This window comes from Rhinolophus hipposideros (assembly GCF_964194185.1).
Source record: "Rhinolophus hipposideros genome assembly, chromosome: 7".
In the NCBI taxonomy this organism is placed as follows: domain Eukaryota; kingdom Metazoa; phylum Chordata; class Mammalia; order Chiroptera; family Rhinolophidae; genus Rhinolophus; species Rhinolophus hipposideros.
Genome location: NC_138053.1, coordinates 100,707,190 through 100,729,504, shown reverse-complemented (window position 1 = coordinate 100,729,504; position 22,315 = coordinate 100,707,190). Strand labels below are relative to the sequence as shown.

Genomic DNA, 22,315 nt, shown 5'->3' with positions numbered 1-22,315 from the left:
CAGGACGGGGCTGTGGGCGCCTGCAGTGGACAGGATGGGGCTGTGGGCGCCTGCAGGACACGGGGGACAAAGGGTGTGGGCGCCTACGGGACACAGGGGATGCCATCTCTGCTGGACCCCAGTGCCAAGGCGAGTCGGGTGGCAGTGGAACGGCCTCCCGTCTTATCGCTGACACCATTTCTTTGAAACAGGAGCTCCTGACCTGCGGCGACGGCAGCTGAGTGCTCACCAAGTGCTCACCATGGCACTTCTGCAGCTCAAGGCCCAGGCAGGAAAGCCGCTTGGAAAGGTCTAGAAGCTGAGTCGGCTTTGAGGATGTGGGGACACGTGTCTGTGTGTGAGAAGCTCTCAGGGTGCCCCAAATTCAGTGCCTTCTGTGGTGCAGGCCACACCACGTGGGAGAAGAGAACACGGCAAAGTGACCCTGGGAGAGCTGTCTCTGGGTGTCGAAATTACGGGTCATTTCTCCTCGTGCTTTTCTGCATTTTGCAGATTTCCTCCAGGCGCCATTTCACAGCAAGGGCCACCTGGGTGGACCCGGCCTGCTCAGTGTCCCCAAGTCAGCCCTCCAGGAGCCAACAGCGAGCCCCCCGGTGTGTGGCGGGCCAAGCGCCCCACCGAGGTCAGAGGAGACGGACCCCTGTGAAGTACCCTGGACACGTGCTAACAGGTACACAGGGCAGGCTCTCTGGGAAGCTGAGCCCCGGGACTGAGAGTGAAGGACACAGGGCACAGATGTGGGCTCAGGCACAGCTCGGCTCGCTGTTGGCTGCACCTGCAGTCCCTGGAAGTGAGGACTGAACACGAGGTCACAAATTCTGTTTTCTTGAGGTTTACCTGGAAAAGGCAATGACCACGGAAACAAACCCAGGGGACAGGTGCACAAGGGGAAACGGAGGCAGGTAAGACGTAGCGCTGATTTGCCACCAAGTGTAGGGGAAGTGTGAGTGGGGACGAGTCACACGAAGGCACTGGCGTGTGCCACCAATACCGCCCTGAACCCCACTGGACAGTTGGGGTCCCCCCCTGCCCCTAAGCCCCCACAATGGTAAGCAGGTGGGAGAGGAAAGAGGACTCAGCCAGGCTGGCACCAGGAGACAAGGATGGCGCTTTAAATGTCCTGAGAGAAAACCCTACCAACTGGGGACTTCTGCACCCACTGTCCCCACCCCCCAGGGGTGAGGGCCGAGACCGGCTGCAGACTGACAAGCTTGGTGGCTCTGCCACACTCACCAACAGGAATTGGTGACTGTCAGTGTGGCAGGAATCCATGGGGCCCGGGGAGGGCACCTGGGGAAAAGCCACCGAGGCGCCTCGGAGCCCGCGAGGCCGGTGCCGGAGGGCTTCACGCAGTCCCTTCAAACGGAGGCTGGGGTCAGCTGGCCCAGGGCCTTTCCCTACAAAGCAGGTGGCAACAGCGACATTGGACGTCTCCTCCTGGAGCTGTCAACGCCACTTTGGGGCCATTACTGGGTGTGTTGATGGGTTTTCATTAGGGATCAGCTTGGAGTCTGCTCTCTGAGACAGTGGAGGCCACGGTGGACAGAAGGGACCGGGGCAACGACCGTCCTCCCGACCACTCTGTCTGGGCAGGGCTCCTGACCTCACAGTGGCAGAGGTGGCGCAGCCACAAGACCCTGTCTGGGGTCCCCTTTGTTTCACCATGGACGCGCATCGTGGTAATAAAACGTGCTGACACTGACTTGAACAAACGTGACGGAAGGAGTGAGACCCTACGAGCCAGGAGGGGAAGCGTCCAAGTGAACCGTTTGCTCTTCGGGAAACCGTTGCTCTGAGCAGGCAGGTGACAGCAGGACAGGAGCCAGAGCCATAAGGGACGGGCTGTGGCTTCGAGGCTGTTCTTGCGTGTTTGAATTGTTCCAATAAACCCATGTGTTATTTCCGCAATATTGTGATAACAATGAATTTCATTTAAAAAGAAACCAAGGTCTACTGCAGGGGTGTCCAAACTGCGGCCCGCGGGCCAACTGCGATCCGCAACCCATTTTTTATTGGCCCACAGCAAATTCCAAAAATATGTTTAGTTTACTTAAATAAACCAGGTGAGGCAATAGGTATTTCACCTCGAGTGAGTGGCCCGGCTGTTTGTGTATTTTACCACATATGGCCCTTGGTAAAAAACGTTGAAAAAAGTTTGGACACCCCTGGTCTACTGGAATAGAGGTGTCCAGACAGACCCTGCCGTGCCAGCGATGACAGGCTCACGAGGGGCCCCTCCCAGCACAGGCCTCCAGCCCCCCACAGCCTGGCTTCTCTCCCCCCTGGAGGCTGCGGCTCCCGTTTTCCTGCCCCCATTGCTGCTGGGGGTGCAGTGAGTCTGAACCCTGGGTGGCCTCCCAGACCCCTTCCCACCTGTGCCACCCACTTTCCACCATGGTGAAAAATAAACTCATTTAGAGGAAGAGGCTGCCAGGAAGTCGAATACCAACCCACCAAATGCAGCATTAAACGGAGGACTTCTGGGGTGTGGACCATACTCTTAGGTGTGTACTGCACCCCCAGGTGTGTCCCCTGCACCCCCAGGTGTGTGCCCTGCACCCAGGTGTGTCCCCTGCACACCCAGGTGCGTTTGCCCGAGAGCCAACCCCGCCCTGGCCAAGATGGCCCTTACAAGGGCACAGGTCAGCCTATGGTAGGAGTGGAGGCCTACCAGGTCTGACCAGGGTGCCCAGGAGGCTCTGTCCTGGCTCCCTCACTGTGAAGATTTTCAACAGCTCGGGAAAGCACCAGTGAGTCAAGTTCTGACTTATTTCATGGCTGGCCCAGGACCCCCAGCTCCCTGGGAAACCCAGTTTCTCTCCTGGCCCTCTCCAGTCTGCTTCTGTGGAGAGAGCCCAGACCCTTTAGGATGTTTGGAGGGTGGAGAGGGAGGAAGAGGAGAGCACAGAGGGGCAGGGAGGCCGTAGGAGGCTGAGGGGCATACCTGGGAAATGCAGATGCGGAGCTGGGACATGCCTTCCCAGACAAGAGCTGGGCTCCCCTGGGATCCCTCTTCTGCTGGCCTGAGGGACCCTGGGCAGGAGGACAGCTGTGCCCCTCCCTGTCCCTGGGCCTCTGACTGAGCAGCCCATCACAGGCCTGTTCCTTGTGGGACCCCGGTGGTGAGCCCCTTAGCAGCTCAGGGCGGGGGCGAAGGGCGGGCAGGCGAGCTGGGGTCAGGGCGGGGGAAGGGCCGGCAGGTGAGCTGGGGGAGCCAGCACGGCCACTCCTGTGAGAGCCGTCAGTTCGGCCAGGTCCCACTTGAGGCAGGGCAGGAGCTGTCCTGGAGCTCAGGAGGGGACTGACACAGAACTCACCCTGGGCATGGGGACAGACTGTTACTGGAGTTGCATTTTCAAAGGAGGGCTGGAGAGCGTAAGGCCGACTGAAAGTGGAATTACAGCTCACTGTGGCAGAAGGTGTGTGCGGGGGGCACTTGGTGCCCAGAGGGCTGTCGCCCCGAAAGAGTCAAACAAAAGCCCCAGTCCTGGTGACACCATCCAGACCTGGGGACACCTGTCCACCGTGCTCTACGGACCATCCCACTGCTGAGGCCAGGCTGTGTCAGACCCCACGTTACCCCACCGCCCCTTCACGGGCTAAAGATACTCCAAATACGGACGTACCAAGCACCCTATTTACAGAACAATGTTCCCTGAAGTCCTGCTTAGGACTTGACTGCCTGAAGCGAAACCTATAGAAAACCAACACAGGACAGACCCTACCTAACATGTGACAGTCACAGTAGCCACATCACATCAGCACACAGCACCCCAATCAGGAGGACTGAAAATTTGTGTAGTGACGTGTTGCAACAGCGCCAGGTGTGTCTGAGAGCAGACCAGGTGTGTCTGAGAGCAGACCAGGTGTGTCTGAGCAGGCCACGTGTGTCTGAGAGCAGGCCAGGTGTGTCTGAGAGCAGGCCAGGTGTGTCTGAAAACAGGACCAGGTGTATCTGTGAGCAGGCCAGGTGTGTCTGAGCAGGCCAGGTGTGTCTGAGAGCAGGCCAGGTGTGTCTGAGAGCAGGCCAGGTGTGTCTGTGAGCAGACCAGGTGTGTCTGAGCAGGCCACGTGTGTCTGAGAGCAGGCCAGGTGTGTCTGAGAGCATGCCAAGTGTGTCTGAAAACAGGACCAGGTGTATCTGTGAGCAGGCCAGGTGTGTCTGAGCAGGCCAGGTGTGTCTGAGAGCAGGCCAGGTGTGTCTGAGAGCAGGCCAGGTGTGTCTGTGAGCAGGCCAGGTGTGTCTGAGAGCAGGCCAGGTGTGTCTGAGAGCAGGCCAGGTGTGTCTGAGCAGGCCAGGTGTGTCTGAGAGCAGGCCAGGTGTGTCTGTGAGCAGACCAGGTGTGTCTGAGAGCAGGCCAGGTGTGTCTGAGCAGGCCAGGTGTGTCTGAGCAGGCCACGTGTGTCTGAGAGCAGGCCACGTGTGTCTGAGAGCAGGCCAGGTGTGTCTGTGAGCAGGCCAGGTGTGTCTGAGCAAGCCAGGTGTGTCTGAGAGCAGGCCAGGTGTGTCTGAGAGCAGGCCAGGTGTGTCTGAGAGCAGGCCAGGTGTGTCTGAGAGCAGGCCAGGTGTGTCTGAGAGCAGGCCAGGTGTGTCTGTGAGCAGGCCAGGTGTGTCTGAGAGCAGGCCACGTGTGTCTGAGAGCAGGCCACGTGTGTCTGAGAGCAGGCCAGCTGTGTCTGAGAGCAGGCCAGGTGTGTCTGTGAGCAGACCTGTGTGTCTGAGAGCAGACCAGGTGTGTCTGAGAGCAGGCCAGGTGTGTCTGAGAGCAGGCCAGGTGTGTCTGAGAGCAGGCCAGGTGTGTCTGTGAGCAGGCCAGGTGTGTCTGAGAGCAGGCCAGGTGTGTCTGAGAGCAGGCCAGGTGTGTCTGTGAGCACACCTGTGTGTCTGAGAGCAGACCAGGTGAGTCTGAGAGCAGGCCAGGTGTGTCTGAGAGCAGACCAGGTGTGTCTGTGAGCAGACCAGGTGTGTCTGTGAGCAGGCCAGGTGTGTCTAAGAGCAGACCAGGTGTGTCTGAGAGCAGACCAGGTGTGTCTGAGAGCAGGCCAGGTGTGTCTGTGAGCAGGCCAGGTGTGTCTGAGAGCAGGCCCGGTGTGTCTGTGAGCAGGCCAGGTGTGTCTGAGAGCAGGCCAGGTGTGTCTGTGAGCAGACCAGGTGTGTCTGAGAGCAGGCCAGGTGTGTCTGAGAGCAGACCAGGTGTGTCTGAGAGCAGGCCAGGTGTGTCTGAGAGCAGACCAGGTGTGTCTGAGAGCAGGCCAGGTGTGTCTGTGAGCAGGCCAGGTGTGTCTGTGAGCAGACCTGTGTGTCTGTGAGCAGGCCAGGTGTGTCTGAAAACAGGACCAGGTGTGTCTGAAAACAGGACCAGGTGTGTCTGTGAGCAGGCCAGGTGTGTCTGAGAGCAGACCAGGTGTGTCTGAGAGCAGGCCAGGTGTGTCTGTGAGCAGGCCAGGTGTGTCTGTGAGCAGACCTGTGTGTCTGAGAGCAGACCAGGTGTGTCTGAGAGCTGACCAGGTGTGTCTGTGAACAGGCCAGGTGTGTCTGAGAGCAGGCTAGGTGTGTCTGTGAGCAGACCAGGTGTGTCTGAGAGCAGACCAGGTGTGTCTGAGAGCAGGCCAGGTGTGTCTGTGAGCAGGCCAGGTGTGTCTGAGCAGGCCAGGTGTGTCTGTGAGCAGGCCAGGTGTGTCTGTGAGCAGGCCAGGTGTGTCTGAGCAGGCCAGGTGTGTCTGTGAGCAGACCAGGTGTGTCTGAGAGCAGACCAGGTGTGTCTGAGAGCAGGCCAGGTGTGTCTGTGAGCAGGCCAGGTGTGTCTGAGAGCAGGCCAGGTGTGTCTGTGAGCAGGCCAGGTGTGTCTGAGAGCAGGCCAGGTGTGTCTGTGAGCAGACCAGGTGTGTCTGAGAGCAGGCCAGGTGTGTCTGAGAGCAGACCAGGTGTGTCTGAGAGCAGGCCAGGTGTGTCTGAGAGCAGACCAGGTGTGTCTGAGAGCAGGCCAGGTGTGTCTGTGAGCAGGCCAGGTGTGTCTGTGAGCAGACCTGTGTGTCTGAGAGCAGACCAGGTGTGTCTGTGAGCAGGCCAGGTGTGTCTGAAAACAGGACCAGGTGTGTCTGAAAACAGGACCAGGTGTGTCTGTGAGCAGGCCAGGTGTGTCTGAGAGCAGACCAGGTGTGTCTGAGAGCAGGCCAGGTGTGTCTGTGAGCAGGCCAGGTGTGTCTGTGAGCAGACCTGTGTGTCTGAGAGCAGACCAGGTGTGTCTGAGAGCTGACCAGGTGTGTCTGTGAACAGGCCAGGTGTGTCTGAGAGCAGGCTAGGTGTGTCTGTGAGCAGACCAGGTGTGTCTGAGAGCAGACCAGGTGTGTCTGAGAGCAGGCCAGGTGTGTCTGTGAGCAGGCCAGGTGTGTCTGAGCAGGCCAGGTGTGTCTGTGAGCAGGCCAGGTGTGTCTGTGAGCAGGCCAGGTGTGTCTGAGCAGGCCAGGTGTGTCTGTGAGCAGACCAGGTGTGTCTGAGAGCAGGCCAGGTGTGTCTGAGAGCAGGCCAGGTGTGTCTGTGAGCAGGCCAGGTGTGTCTGAGCAGGCCAGGTGTGTCTGTGAGCAGACCAGGTGTGTCTGAGAGCAGGCCAGGTGTGTCTGAGAGCAGACCAGGTGTGTCTGAGAGCAGGCCAGGTGTGTCTGTGAGCAGGCCAGGTGTGTCTGAGCAGGCCAGGTGTGTCTGTGAGCAGGCCAGGTGTGTCTGTGAGCAGGCCAGGTGTGTCTGAGCAGGCCAGGTGTGTCTGTGAGCAGGCCAGGTGTGTCTGAGAGCAGGCCAGGTGTGTCTGAGAGCAGGCCAGGTGTGTCTGTGAGCAGGCCAGGTGTGTCTGTGAGCAGGCCAGGTGTGTCTGAGAGCAGGCCAGGTGTGTCTGAGAGCAGGCCAGGTGTGTCTGAGAGCAGGCCAGGTGTGTCTGTGAGCAGACCAGGTGTGTCTGAAAACAGGACCAGGTGTGTCTGTGAGCAGACCAGTGTGTCTGAGAGCAGAACGGGTATGTCTGTGAGCAGACCAGGTGTATGTCTGAGCAGGCCAGGTGTCTGTGAACAGTCCAGGTATGTCTGTGAGAAGAACCAGGTATGTCTGAGAGCAGACCAGTGTGTCTGAGAGCAGACCAGGTGTCTGGTAGTGGGTCCAGGTGTGATTGTAAAGGTGGCAGCAATGGCAGCTTGGTGATCTCCTGGTTGCCCTTCCTGCACAGGGCATGGGAGTGCCTTGAATGTGAAGATGGGTGCGCCTGCTTTCTCAGGTATGAATCAATTCCACTGTTGGGCTCCCCAAGCCCATGCTCAGCACCTCATTCCCGATGCCCCACCAGCTCCTTTGTCCTGTCCCCAAGCTACACCCCCACCTGCAGGGCTCCTGCGACCCAACCAGGCCAGTCAGAGTGACCATCTTGCCCTTTGTAACCAGATGCCCTCCAGCTCCCTCTCGGCCTCCAACCCCTTCCTACCTCCCCCACATATTCTAGTGGCACTGCCTGTGGGGCAACACCAACACACTGTCCTCCTCAGGTGGGCACTGGGTGCAACCAAATGGGCGAGCTGGCTGGAGCGAGGGCCTGTGGACGCTGTGCTAACCCCAGGGAGGGCAGCAAGAGACGGCATGCAGAGTGGGGCAAGGTGGGGGCCAGCAGGACCTGCCAAGGGGACCCAGAGCTCACACACCCTCCCTGGGGGCTGTGTGAGACTCTGCTGCCGGCCCTGCTCCCTGGGGACCTCTGACAGAGCAGCAGTACAGTTGGCCTCCCTGGGACACCCCCGCCCCGACCCTGGGAACTTTCTCTACTGCGTTGCCTGCCCTGGGCCCAGCTGGCCCTCCTGGGAGGACCCACAGCCAGAGGCCCCATGGCCCAGGGCTCCATCCACCTCCGGAAACTCAGTCCCCACCCTGGAGGGGCACAGCCCTGCCCCCCACACCCCTAAGCGACCCTGGCACAGGACATGCGGTGGAAGGAACGTGAGTGATGACAGCCCTGCTCCACAGAGGGACCTTCTGCAACCAGGGCCACCCTGATCCCACCAGGAGGCAGACGCTCTTGCCAAACAACCAGGTGGGGTGTCTCACTCGGTGACAGGACACACAGTCTTAACTTGGGAACCTTCTGGTCACTAAGGCTATGCAGAAGCCCTGCTGGAGAAGTCCCTGTTTAGGAGAGTGGGGACAGCCACATTCCGACACCTGCGGCCAGGTGGACCCTCGAGCTTCCCTGCGGCCACGGCTGTGACTACAGTCTTGGCTTGGGGACCTGTCAGTAATCTCTTTCTCCAAACGTGCAGTGCCAGCCCCCTCAATGGGCTGCAGTCCCCAGGATGTGTGTAGCAAGCTGGCCTGGCAAACAGGCAGCGGGCCCTGCTGTGCGGTGTGGGAATGAGGTGTCTCCTGGGCTTGTGACAGAGGCTGCCACAGGCCCTGCAGGTGGGAAAGGGCTCCTGGGACAGTGGGCGTCAGAAGGAAACCGTTGGCTCCCCCGGAGAGGCCTGAGCACCTCTGGCCCTCCTCACGTTCAGCAGATGCCACCAGCATCTCTACACCACGCGGTCAGGGGCACGCCCCCCACCAGGGCCAAAGGCTGGAGCCCCTGGACGGTCGCTGGGCCCCCTGATGTGACCCCAAGGCCCAGGGACCGTGGGAGAAACCTCGTGGGCCCTGGAAATGCAGGTGTTCCTGAGGGGCCGACAGACTGGCTCCTGCTCAGACCACTTGCAGGGTAGATGGGCAGTGAGGGGGCAGCTCTGGGGATGAGAGCTGAATGACGGGCACCTGTGTGGAGGCTCAGGGCACAGGAAGCACCTCCAGACTGTGCCGGACTCTCAGAAGCAACCTGGGGCTCCAGGAAAGTGGGCGGGAGAGGAAGACGCAGGGAGAGGGGCCGTGTCCCTGCCGCCCAGCCTCCATGGCAGGCGGGTCCATTAGGGTCTGGTCCCAGGAGGCACGGGGATTGGGGAATAATGGCAACAGCCCCAGAGACATGCCACCCACAACTGCCCCCGAGGCACCCAAGGGTCAGCTAGTTCAGGGGCAGCCTTCTACTCACTGAGGCCGTCTGTCCACCCGCACAGGCCCTGCCACCCACCGTGACACTGCCAGGGCATTCGGGTGTGTGCGTGAGAACCTCAGCAAAGGTCAGGGTGGGTCAGCAAAGTCCAAGGGCCACAGCAGCCTGAAGCCGAGAGGGGCTGGAGAACGCTTGGCTCATCCCTCTCCCCACTTCTGTCCCACCACCGCCCATCCGGGTCTCAGGCCCCCAGTATCGGGCTGTGGGAGTTTGGGTCCTGTCCCCAGCATGGGCAGAGCCCACGCCCCCCTCAAACAGGCCAGGGGAACAAAGGCCATCACAAGTCGAGGACCCCCCGGCCAGCCCGGCACAGCACCCCGCCCCCCATCTTCAGCTCTTTATCTGAGTCCATTTGAGTACAACACGGCTCTTTGGCAGTTGTTCACGTTTTTAATCACAACCCCCCACCCCCACCCCGTGGCTGCCTGGACACTTGATGTGAATGACACTCGTGTCAGCCGAAGACCGTCCCAGGCAGTGGGAGCTTCCAGAGCTGGACAAAGCGGCCTTTTCTGAGTCCACAGGCTCCCACCAAGCATGCAGGGACGGTCTCTGTCGCCTCAGGCGAGCATGGGACACAGCCTGCCACCCCACGTCCACCTTCAAGTCCTGTTGTTGAGAAGCCCCAACCCATGGAGCTGGCGGACTGGGGTATCAGAATGGGGTGCAGCCCAGAAGGTCCACGGGTCAAAACAGCCTGAGACTGAATCATGGCCCCGCCGCTCCCTGCTCACAGATCAAACGCAATTTCTCTCAGACATGAGAGAAGAAAGAGCGGAGTGGGCAAGCTGGCGTCTTCCCCAGGCCACCTGGCCACCTCAGAGCCGTGCCCATGATGCCATGGCCGTCCTGCGGCGGGCTCACCCTGGACCCACATGGGGCCTGGGCAGGACGGGGACCGGTGGGGACAGTGGCAGGCCCCAACAGGCCGTGCACTCTCCAAAGATGGCCGCGAGCAGCCTTTCCAGAAAGGGAAACTGAGGAAAATGGAGACTGCCAAGGGGGGACACCTTTAACCCCACCCACGGGACAAAGCACTCCTGTGCGGGACCCCATAGACACGCTCCCCTACCCCTCAGAATTGGCGTCCACTGCAGGAACTTCTCCAGTCACCAAGGAGCTGGTGGTTTCAGAGGAACCTTTGGCTTTCCAGGAGCCACACTTCGCCCCGGCCCCTGGCGCCCAGCGGCGCTGGTCCCTGTCAGCGTGTTTTGTATGAAATCTAAGAACATAGACGACCAGCAGTGGCTGAGGGGAGTGTGTGAGCACAGGGAGTTAAGAAGACGAGGCGCTGTGAGGGCCAAGGGGGAGCCTGCAGGACGGCAGGGCCACCCCATTCCTGACAGGGGCCTCAGGACAGCAAGCCACTGGAAGGACAGGTCCCCCGGCACCAACGGGAACAGAGGAACACGGGGCTCCTGGCCGCCTGCCCACTCGGGGACCCGCAAGGCCCTCACAGCGGCCCCCAGGCCAGCAGGGCATGCAGCCCCCAGACGTCTGCCCAGCCCTGTCACAGCCCATCTGCCAACAGAGCCCCCAGCAGGAGTCCAAGCCACCAAGCAGGACAGAAGGACCCAGGAAAGGCAGGGACCACACAGGGCCGACAGATGGAAGGCAGGAGGAAACTGACAGACAGGCGTCCACCGTGAGGGGTCTGACACCCACCCTCTCGTGGAAAGCGCCCTGACGGTTAGAAGAGGACACTTGTAGAACCATCTACCGTCTGATCCCGCCCTAGTCAATCAGCACAAGCCCCTGCCCCACAAGGAACTAGTGGGGGAGGGGGTTTCAGCCTGCGGCTGACCTGGGGTCAGGAGGGCTCCCTATGCGGGGGGGGGGGGTGCAGAGGGGTGAATGTTCGTCCAAATTAGCGGTGTCCCATCCTCACCCCGGGAACCTGTGAATGGGACCTTGTTTGGAAAAAGGGTCTTCGCAGATGTGGTTGGACCAAAGGTGCTGAGGTGAAGTCAACCTGGGTCACCCAGGCGGCCTGAATCCAGTGACAGTGTCCTTCCGTGACAGACGAGGAGAGACACAGACACGGGGAGGCCACGTGGATACCAGGGCCACCAGGAACCCCAGGACCTGGCAGAAGCAGAAAGGACCGTCCCCAGGAAATTCCAGAGGGAGTGTGACCCTGTGACACCTGGGTCTCACACTTCTGGCCCTAGAGCAGGGACAGGACAAGTTTCGGTGTTCCAGCCGCTCCAGGGGCCTCACACAGGTGCAACCATAAGGATGAGTGACCTAAAGGCCCAGAGGGGGCTATGCCGTCAGGGCTGGCAGGCAGCCCAGGGGCAGGGGGCCCTACGTGATGGATCGCAGAGGCCCCTGGAGCTCCCCCTAAGCCAGGATGGGCTCTGAGGAGGAGATGCCAAATGACACCTGTCCTCTGAGATACCCATGCTGGCCGCGGTTGGAAGTATTAGGGCAGAGAAAAGGATGGCTGCACATCCAAGGTGAGCAAATACTGGGTGAAGCACATGAGACCCTGACAGGAAACCTGTGAATTCACAGGCAGGTAAAGCTGCATGTGCAGCTGCCAGGTGGCCTCTTCCAGGTGGGGACGTGCCCCGTTGGGTGAGCCTGAGGCCACAGTGACTCCCTTTCACCTGTCCCTTTGAGGGCACCCAGGGCCAAACCGACAAGCACAGCACCAGATGGCAGGTCAGAGAGTACTGGAGATTTGCTCAGGCCGGAGCTGCAAGGCTGACCATGGTGACAAGGACGCAAGCAGGAAGCATAGGGGACCTGCGGGAAAGGGCCACTGGCCAGTTCGGCCTGGCTCACAGAGAGCCACAGCGTCGTGTCTGCTCGCCTCAGAGACGTGTCTCCAGGCAGCCAGCGTGGGAAGAGGCGCGGAGAGCACTGCAGTCGGCACGAAAGCTGCAGGGCCGGCCCTGGGTGGGACGTGGGGGGACCGGCTGTGGGAGTTAGGTGCGGCTGCATCAGCTTGGTGGGCATGGGCACATGTCTGCAAACACCTGGCCAGGCAGCACGTGTCACTGTGCCACCCATCAGAACCGACCAAGAGCTTTGAAAATGCAGATGTCACAGTCCTGCGCCCACGTGCCCACAGGGCGGTCAGAGTGGACAACAGAAAAGCCACGTGCTAACTGGGGAGAGGAAGGTAACTGGCCAGGCCCCAGGGAAGAGGCCCTGGGAGGCCAGCCACACGCTCGGGCCATTTCTCCGTGGGCACTGGCTGGTGCTGGAAGAGGAGAGAGGCAAGGGTGAGCTGGCAGGAGACCGCGTCATCTCAGCCCCTCTCTACCCACAACTGCACTGAGGTGACCCCAGATTGTGAGTGCCCCCAAATGCTGGCATGACACATGTAAATACTCTCTAGAGGAAAATACTGTCATCCAACACCTCCATATATTTCTATGAACGTATTTCGATTACAATCTACTACACGGTAAAAAACAACCAGGCACACGAGGGGGAAAAGGAGCCAACAACCTGCAGGACAACAAGAGCACAAAGGACCCAGGGTCCCAGTTACTGGCGCTTGACCAGACACTGAGAATGTGTGCTGTGTGCAAGGAAGGAGAAGGACAAGACGGGGGATCCCAGCAAAGAGCTGGGAACTACGCAAATGTAGATAGCAGCTGTGAAAAAGAACATCTTAGAAATTCTAGCCCTAAAAATACAATAACTAAAATTCAGAGCTCAGCGAATGGGTTCAACAGCAGGGCGGATTCAACACAGCTTTAAAAAAAATTCGTGAATTGGAAATACCCAAAAGGAAACACCTAGATGTGGTGGAAACGTGTGTCTGTACACACATGTACATAAGTGTGTGTACACGCTACACACATACATGAAAATTAGTGAGCTGAGAAGACATCTAAGAAAAACCCTCAGCAAGGTAAGGACGAAAACAAACATAAAATAATGAAAATAAATGTAAAAATTCATTAGAAAACAAACACAACACAGAGGACCTGTGTCAGAGTTCTGACACGACTAAAATTGCTCAATACTGGGGCAATTAATCAAGAAAAAGAAAGAGCAGGTCAAAATATGCAGTGTCAGGAATGGAAGATGGAGCCATCCCTACAAATTCTACAGACAGTAAAGATCAAAATATCATAAGAGAATATTACAAACAACTTTACACCAATATATTCGATGATTTCAATGAAACACACAGTCCTAAAAACAAAGCAAAAGCCACTTTGTCAAATGGTAATAAGAAAGAGATTCTTATAATTATTTTAAGAATTATTCCTGTAATTACTAAGGACTTGACTCCTTACATATTTCTCATGAGGAAACCCTCCTGGCATGGATGTTTTCACTCGCACATTTTACCTTATATCAAAAGAGGAACTAATGCCAATCTTAGAGAAATTCTTCCAGAGAACAGTAAGAGACGGAACAACCATTTTATGATTAAAATAATCCTGGTACCAAAACCCGATAAGGGGGTTACAATAAAATTTTATGTCAACGTCAGTTATGAACATAGATGCAAAAATCCTAAACAAAATACTACCCAACAGAATCGAGTAAGATATAAAAAGAATCGGTGCCTTACAGTCAAGTTGGGTCTATGCCAGGAATGCAAGGCTGGTTTAAGATTAACATTCACCCGTATAATTAATCACACTAACAGGATAGAGGATAAAAATGATATTATCATCTTAATAAATGTGGGCAATGCCTTTGACAGAGTTCAATATGTAGTCACCAAAAGAATTCTTAGCAAATTAGAAAAAGAAGGATAATTCCTTAATTTGATAAAGGGTACCTATCAAAATACTACACAAATCATCACACTTAACAACGAAACATTGAAAGATTTTCTTTTCTAACTAGAATAAGACAAGGACGCTGTCAGCACTCCTATTCACTGTGCCAGTACAGTAAGACAGAAAAGGACATAAAAATTGGAAATGAAACTGGCATATAAAAAATCCATTTTATTTCCATGTAGCAGCAAAGCCAGACTATCAGAAGTATTCAGAAATACACTATTTAAAATAGTGTGAAGAAATCTCAGTTACCTAGGAATAAACATAACAGAAGATGTGCAAAACCATTGACAGAGAAAACTAGGAGGCATTATTGAAAAACAAAAGGTCTAAACAATGATATGATGAACATGGATTAAAATCTGAATACACAAAGATGTCAGTTATCCCTAAATTCATGCACAGTTTTAATCTAATCCAAATGAAAATTCCAACAATTTGTATGTCTGGGTATCTAGACATGCTGACCCTAAAATACCAGGGGTGCCAAACAAATGTATACACATTTTAACAGATGTTATCTGTGTGTTACTTTTCAAAGTTGAATTGAATTACAGTAACAATGTGTAGTATGACGTTCGCTCAAATGATGGCTTTAATCAAATGAACGCTAGTGTCACCATGCGACAGGCAGGACAGTCAAAGAACATGGCAGAAGCACGGCTGTCATTCGAGGAGTACAAGGCCATTTTGAAGTGGTACTTGAAATTCGAGAACGTTGTGGAAGTGCAACAACAGTGGAGGAGAGAGTGTGCCACAGGACCTCCATCCAACACGCCTGCCAATTGCACACACTCCTGATAAGTCTGAGACACATGGTGTGTGTGACAAGCACCAGGGAAGGTCCCCGATGCCTCGCACGGCAACAAGTCTTGCTCTCCTGCTGTGGTGTTGGAACAGTTTACACGCTCGCCACAAACGTCTACCCAACAATGTTCGCCAGGATCAGAAGTGTGTGGACACTGATGGGAACCACTGTGAGCACCTCTTGTCATTGCAGAAGTCAAACGTGACTTGTGCTCATCTTTCGTTATTGGTTTATATTGAGTATTACAATTTTAATGCAGTTTCCTTTCTTGAAATGTGTATACATTTTTTTGGCACCCTCTGTATATGTGTAAAGACCATGGGCTGAAATAACCGAGTGACCTTGAAGGAACAGGTGGGAAGATGTGCTCCCGCCTTGACACAAAGCTCTGGACAGGAAGACGGTGTGGTGTGTGGTCCTGGGGCGAGCGAGGAGGGAACTAAACCAGTGGGATGAAGAAAGCCCCAAAGAGACCCAAATACACAGGCACACTAACCTTTACAAAGGTGGCCCTGCAGGAAAAAAGGGGAAAGAATGTTTTCAGTAATGGAGATGGGTTGATGAAATAGAAGCAAAGGCCAAAAAAAGGAAAACCGCCTCCTAGCCTCATGGGTTCAGGTTCACCGAGGGTTGAAGCCGGGTACTGAAGCCTCAGGATGACATCCCACGAGAGGGACCCACGTCCTCGGGGCAGGGAGACTCACCACACAGGACACAGGCATCACTATCCCTGAAGGAAAATAGCACCAGGGTGAAATGAAGAGCTTGTGTTCATCCAAAAATCTCACTGAGGGAGGGAAAAGGCAAGCGGTGGGGTAGGAGGAGTCTGTCCCCCATAAGGAAGACAGGCTCATCCCCATGTCCATAAGGAACACTGCAATGGGCAGGGAGAAGGAGAGGCAGACGGGGACGTGACCAGGCATTGGTGAGAGCACCCCAGTGTGCCGTGATGTGTGTAATCTGGGAAGGGCAAGTAAACCCCAACCAGACACCCCCATATGGTCCAGAACGGCTGACAGTCGACTCAAAAGGGTGACAAGGACTCAGGACAGGGAGGGAGGGGGGCAACAGCCAAGTGCAGGCACAGCTTCCAGCCGCCCTGGAGTCACCTTGGCCTCATGGACACAGCAGAGATCTGGGTGCCGAGGACCCACTCTGCACATGGGCGGTCACCCCAGAAACACTTGCGTGCTCCCCCCTGAGAGTACTGAAGGGGGCTCAGGCAGCTGGGCTCAGCACGGCCACAGTGGAAGAGCCACACGCCCCTCACCCACATGGCGGTGTACGGCGGCGGTGGGCTCCCAGCATGGAACATGTTCATACACAGGCTCCGCCAGCCCACACAAGGGGTCGCTCACAGCAGAACCCAGACTCTGGCTTCACAAATACAGAGGTGACAAGCACAGTGGTAGGCCCTCAAACCACAGCAAAGGCAGACCCTTCCCACAGGGACAGAGAAGAGAGCAGCCGCCACATCTGGCCTGGGTACATGTGGGCGCCAGCACCCCAGCCAAGGCCAGGCTGGGACAGGAGGCCAGATGAGTTCTGTGAACTGCCGTCCTCCAGCCTCATGCAGGCACGGAGGCTCGCAGCTGACCCCGCACCCAGAGGCAGGTGGGACATCTGGCACGGGCACCCAGGAGCTCTGAGGCCACAGGCAGAGGGGAGTGGTCATGGCAGAGGCGCTGAAGGCCAAGGGAACTGACACGTGGGACAGGTGTGCAGACAAAAGGGCAGCCACCTGTGCGAGCTCAGTGGGCCGAATCATGGTGCTGAGGTCTTGTGGGAGAAGGCCTGGTGGGGCGCGGAGTGGGAGTGGGGCTGCGTGGAGAAAACTCCCGGGAGATGAACCCATGGCTGTGTGGCCAGACGGGGGGTCCTGGGTGGGGAGGCAGGAATCAGCTGTGCGGCAATTCAGGCAGAAATTAAAGAGTGCTCACAGAAAAGGGCCGGGGAGAAGAAGACCCTGGCGCAGAGGACCTGATAGCCAGGAGGCAGACGCCGACCCCAGGATATGCAATGACAAGGACAAAGGACACAAACCAGAGCTGCCTGGCAAGCAACAGGAATCAGGACCAGGGCGCAGCGGGAAAGGTGGCCGAGGGGCCGTCTCCCCTTGGAGGTGGGCCCTGCCCCGAGGAAAGCAAAGCAGTTAGCCAAGGAGACGAGGCTGGGGAAGAGCAGGGCCAGGAAGGGAGCAGGTGGACGCCTGACCATGGGGGCAGGGCAAGAGGAGAAGGACAGGACTCGGACTCGCAGCCTGAGCAGGCTGCCAGTGACCATCAAAGGCTGAAGGCACAGGCGTGGGACACACGGGGCCCCCAGAAGCATCACTGGAGGAGCACCTTTACCTCCCAGTGAGGCCACCTCATGCTCTCCCACCACGTGCCCTCCCCTGGAACCTGGCCACCTTGGTGACTGTCTCCACCACTGACTCCTGAAGTCACAGCATGAAGGGCAAGACTCCTGTCACCAGGTTTTCTCTGGGGACCTGTAACAGGGAACCTGAACCGACAGGCGAGGGTTCCTGCCCGCTGAAGCCTGCATTCTGGGAAGACCCCCCAGAGAAAGAGGAGCCCCCGCTGTGCCAGCCAGCCAAACCTAGACATGTGGCTGAGCAGAGGAGCCTCAAAGCCCACCCAGCCAAAGCCAGGGAACAGAGAAGTCTCACAGGCTGAGCCCTGCTGGGCGGCAGATTCATGAGCAAGGCGAATGCTGTCACTGTCCTAACCCCTGGTTGGGGGTGGGCTGTTGTACAGCTTTAGAAAACCAGAGCGGGTGGGGAGCTGGGAGGGACTGAGGGTCAGAGAGAGGATGGCGGTGGGGACCATGAGACGCACACGGTCCTTAAGGGCAGCACACGGCCCAGGGCTTGCAAGCTGGTCAGACGTAGCGGGCGCCTGAGTTAACACTGAGTCTGGGGCAGGACCCCTAGGTATTAAGCACTCCTCCCCTAACCCCCCGCTGACTCCAAGAGAAGATGAGACAGCGGGAAGACAGGGCCTAAACAAGGCCACCTGAAGGAGGCTGCCTGTTTTGGGACATTCCCACTGGAGTGAGAGCTCCCCAGGGTGGAGGCCACACCGGCACCTGGCACCCGGCACCTGGCACCCGGCACCTGGCACATGCTCAGCAGATATCTGTTGAACAAATGGGTGCAACAGGGTTACAGGATGAGATCTTGGTAGAAGTGGTCCAGCAGGAGATCACGTGGAGCCCACATGGGGCGCCCCACTTATCATGCCAAGAAAATCAGGGACGAGGGACACACTGGGGACATGCTGGGACAACAGGCCCTGGGAGAGGAGGATAGAAGAGCAAAGAGGGGCTCCAGGTAGTTTAAATTTTAAGCTTGAAAAATTAAGGACCCACCCCTCCCTTTCACACATCTAATTGAAAAAAGAAAACGGCGGTGTGCCCAGGTCTTACCAGGATGAGCTCACACTTCCCACTGCTAAGGACAGCTCAGGCTTCTGAGCGTGGGGAGTGGCAGAGACATTCCAGAGTGGTGTCAAAGTCAGAGAGCCACCCCTTTCTTATACTCTGAAAGACTTCCTCCATTTCTTCACCAAAGGGCCTGCATTTGCACATTTAGACACTAACTCCCCAGTCACAACTGAGCTGTCGTTGCATGCCGCTGTAGTTAAAGGGGAGCTATGGAAACTGAAAATAGAGTCACCTGCCACATCAGGGAGCGAGTTGTGGAGACAGTACGCCAAGTTCCTGTGGGGAGCTGCCCTTCCCCCACATGTGGTGCTTGGGGGCTGCCAATGGATCAGACCCTACACCCTCCCCTGTGACCACGGCAGGGCCGATTAAAGCCACTGCCAGGAGCAGCTTCCCTCGGTGAGTGGGCATGCCGTGATGGCGGATGGTGTGGGTCCTGACCCCGTGGCTGCCTCTCCACCCAATGAGGATGCTGGCCTCCCCAGGAGGGCTGACCAGTGGAGAGGACCCAGTCCCTCTTTCCCAGCAAACACCCATTTATTTAAGCAACGGGACTGGGTGGCTGTCCATTCTCCTGCCTAGTCCCAGTGTCGGCCTGGCCCAGGCCTTGTGGGCTCAGGGGGACTCAGCACTGTGCCCAGCACCCTCGGTCCAGAGTGATTTCCAGACGACACCAGGCTGGGCTCAGAGCCTGGACCTCACGGCCCGAGGGGGACCTGATACTCAGGGTGCAGGAGGCCCCTGCCTCAGGACTCCCAGAGGGTATGTCTTGTGCTTGCTCCCCCACCCACCCCAGCAACTGCATCAGCTAGGAACAGGCCTGGCTCCAAGTGGGTGCCACCTCTCCCCAGGGAGATCGGAATTCTCACTCTTCTACAGGGAGCCAAACTGCTGCCATCCTCCCTGCTTCCCCCGTGGGGGGACGCTCCCCTAAGGACAGTCTTCTCTTAAACCTCAGTGATGAGTGACTTTAATTTTCTTTATGACATTCACACATTTTCCACAATGAGCATTTATTACCTTGTATATAGTTGAAACAGTTATTTATTCCAACTTCAGAGGGGTCAGGCAGATGCCTTCCTCTAATCTCTACAAAGATGAAGAGTGTTTTACTGTAGCCCTTAAATTATGGTATCTTTCTGAGCCATAGATCCCTTCGGAAGCCATGAAAGCCACAGAGCCTTTCCCAGGGAAACTGCATGCGCTCAGGTGGCATGCATTTTGCAGAAGCTCCCAGGAAGCTCACCTGCACCCCTCCCCCATCACTCATCACTGCGATTCAGACCATGTGATGGGAACAGGGGCTGGTACCAGAGACGGCATCATGGGATCCAGCTGAAGGCATCTCCAGCCTTGCTGTCTCTCTCCCCCCTGCACACACACACACCCCGTTTCCTGCCTGAGCCAAACTCTCCCTCCTCAGCCCCACCACCCCTCCCCAGATGGGACCCCAGCACACTGGGAGCTCGGGTCAGTGTTTACTGACCACGTCCTAGGGGCCAAGGGCTGGTCTGTGCTCTGTGAGAACCCCAGCCGCCCAGCTTGCCGGCTCTCGGGGAGGTCGGCCATGGGGAGTGCTGGAAGGCAGGCGGTGGGGGCCCTGGGGGCGCTGAGCTTTCATCGGCCACGCGCAGGGGCTCCCCGAGTATCCAGCAGAAGTCAGGGGAAGCAGCCGACGCGCGCGCAGGTGAGGACAGCACAGCCGCCCATCCCAAAAGGTGCGATCCTCAGAGAACACAGATGCCTATCAAACGGCAGTCACGGCCGAGAAGCGCGGACGGATCTTCTCCCCGGCCTCGCACGGCTTCGCTTACGTAACCGGAGCCGCAGAAGCCCGGGCTCCCGCGGAGGCCGCCGGCAAGGGGGCGCTGCTCCCAGCGGCGTGGGAAGCGTCCGGCGGCCGGCCTGGGGCGCTGACTGCGGGCCACACGCTCGCAAAACGCGATGAGAACACACACCGCCCCGGGCAGCTTCGGTCTGCGCACCGCACGCCCGACACTGGCTCCGGGACAGCGTGTGACGTCTGTGCCCCCGAGAGGGGCTGGGTCCCGAGAGCGGCGGCGCGGTCCTCGACCAGGACCACGGGTCATTGTGGGCCCCTGCGCACCAGTGGCCCTCTCTGCGCCCGAGGGCCTCCCACAGTCCGTGCTGTCGCACAGCGGCTGCATTTAAACCCCTTCAGCCCGAGTGTCCCGCCGTCTCGCTGGCCGCGCGCCCCGCAGGCCCGGCGTCGGTAAACAGAGCTTACGGGGCTGGGCCAGGAGCGGCGGGCGTGCGGCCGCGCGGCGCGGGGAGAAGGCGGCTGCGAGGGGCCCCGACGCGAAACCCGCGGGCGGCTCGGCTCGGCGTCGCTCCCGCCCGCGTCCCCAGACCCCCGCCCCGCGCGGCTCCCACCTCCTGGCAGCCTCCCGCGAGGGAGCAGGTGGCAGGCGGAGCCGGCGGCGAGGACCCGGTGGCCCTGGCGGGTGCCCGTCCGCGCCGCGCCCGGGAACCGAGCCCCACGGCTACTCACCTCCGGACGCAGCGACTGCAGCGGCGGCGCCTCCGCGACTCGGCCGCGCGCTACCGGGCGCCGGGCGGTGCGCTCGCGCCGCCACCGCCCCGGCCCCGCCCCGGGCCGCCCCCACTGGTCCGCTCGCGGCCCCGGCTCCGCCCCCAGGCCCAGGCCCCGCCCCGGGCCGCCCCCACTGGTCCGCTCGCGGCCCCGGCTCCGCCCCCAGGCCCAGGCCCCGCCCCGGGCCGCCCCCACTGGTCCGCTCGCGGCCCCGGCCCCGCCCCCAGGCCAGGCCCCGCCCCCGGGGACGGGCCGGGCGCCCGGAGGCCGGTCGGAGCGCCCCCTCTGCCTTACAAGGCCGGCTCGGCTCGGGCCCCGCGGCCGGCGGCTCAGCGCGCAGGGCCGTGGGAACCCCGCGGGGCGGTGCCCGTGCGGCCGCAGCTGGCGCTCCGGGGCTCCCGGAACTGCGGGCCGGGTCTGCGCGCCGCCGCAGGAGGCTGGCGGACGAGGGTGGTGGCGGCGGGAGGATGAATGGGCGCGCGGACGGGCCTTCCCGGGTGGGGCGGTGGGGGCGCTGGCCCCCTCGCGGAGACGCTCGGAACACGAGGCGGACCGGGTGCGGGGCGCTCGGACGCCACGGAGGGTGCGCAGGTCGGGGCGGGGAGTGGAGCCGCGCCCCGAGAGTTCGGGGACACCCGGGGCGGGGGTGGAGGTGCGGTGAGCGCCTGGGTGGGGCAGCGCGGCGGGGAGGCAGGTCCGAGCGGGGCACCGTGCGCGGCGCGCGGCTGGGCCGCCTTTCCCGGGACGGGCAGCGGCTGCGCGCCCACCTCCTCCCACACTCCAGCTGAGGCCTTCCCCCGTCCTCGGGAAGGACCAAGTGGGCGTCCGCTGCTTACCCGTGTGCGGGGCGCCGTCCTGTAAGCCTCTTCCAGTTTCTCCTCTTGCCCTCCCCACGGCTGGCTCTGCGGTGGGGACGGGCTGTGTGAGCCTTCAGCAGAAGCGACTTGCTCAGCAGGAGGTGAGGGGCAGGACGGTGGGGAGGTACTGGCCTGAGTGCTGGGACTTGGGGTGCAGGGGTCTCCCTCTGACCCGCCCTCCTCCCCAGGACCCCCCAGGGGAAGAGCTCTCCTCAGGCGGTGGAGAGGCTCAGCCTCCTAGGGGAGGGTGACCTTTGGTCATTTCCAGCTTCACTGCTGTGGTTCCCTTGAAGCTGGCCAAGGAACCCCCACCCAGGGTCTGTCCTCACCATCCTGGCCGCAGATCGCCCACACACCACCCCCAGGTGTCCTGCTGGCAGCATGTCCCTTGAGACCCAAGTGCCTGTGGCAGGGCTCAGCATGTGGGAGCACAGTTTCAGGCTTCACCTCAGATGCCAGGCAGGTCAGGGAGACTGGCAAAGGCAGCAGAGGAAGTTGGGTGCTGAGCCACAGAAGGGGTGATGGGTGTTGGCTGTCCACCAGGCCACCAGCCCACAAATGAGAGGAGGTTGTTTCCTGCACTCAGGCAGCCAGGGAGAGGCAGGCGGAGGGCAGGAGATGGTGCTCAGCCCCCACCGCACCCCACGGTGGGCCTGGGACCTCTCCACCCCTCTGATTTCCAGTGCTGCTCAAAACAGGCCTGAAAATGGGCTTCTCATTCTGATGGCTCAGAAAAGTCCCACACTGCAGAGCCAGGTGAGTCTGAAAAGATCTGGGAAAAGTCTGGGAGAACGGGAAGCTCAGGTGTGTCTCCCAAG

General features: G+C 59.0%; 2 protein-coding genes across 3 annotated transcripts in view; one reads left to right on the top strand and one right to left on the bottom strand.

Annotated features, from left to right (window-relative positions):
• Window positions 1-1,906, top strand: part of CEP72 (centrosomal protein 72) — a 51,871-nt gene extending 49,965 nt beyond the window's left edge. Inside the window, exon 11 of one of the 2 annotated variants that reach the window (XM_081053152.1) lies at window positions 192-1,906. In XM_081053152.1, coding sequence (XP_080909278.1) covers window positions 192-295 — 104 coding nt within the window. In that variant the 3' untranslated portion in view covers window positions 296-1,906. The remainder of the gene's footprint in view (window positions 1-191) is intronic. The other variant, XM_081053151.1, reaches the window with a different exon arrangement.
• Window positions 1-20,706, bottom strand: part of TPPP (tubulin polymerization promoting protein) — a 33,365-nt gene extending 12,659 nt beyond the window's left edge. Inside the window, exon 1 of the mRNA XM_081053154.1 lies at window positions 20,599-20,706. The gene's annotated coding sequence lies outside the window, so the exon portion shown is untranslated. The remainder of the gene's footprint in view (window positions 1-20,598) is intronic.
• Window positions 20,707-22,315: the final 1,609 nt, after the last annotated feature.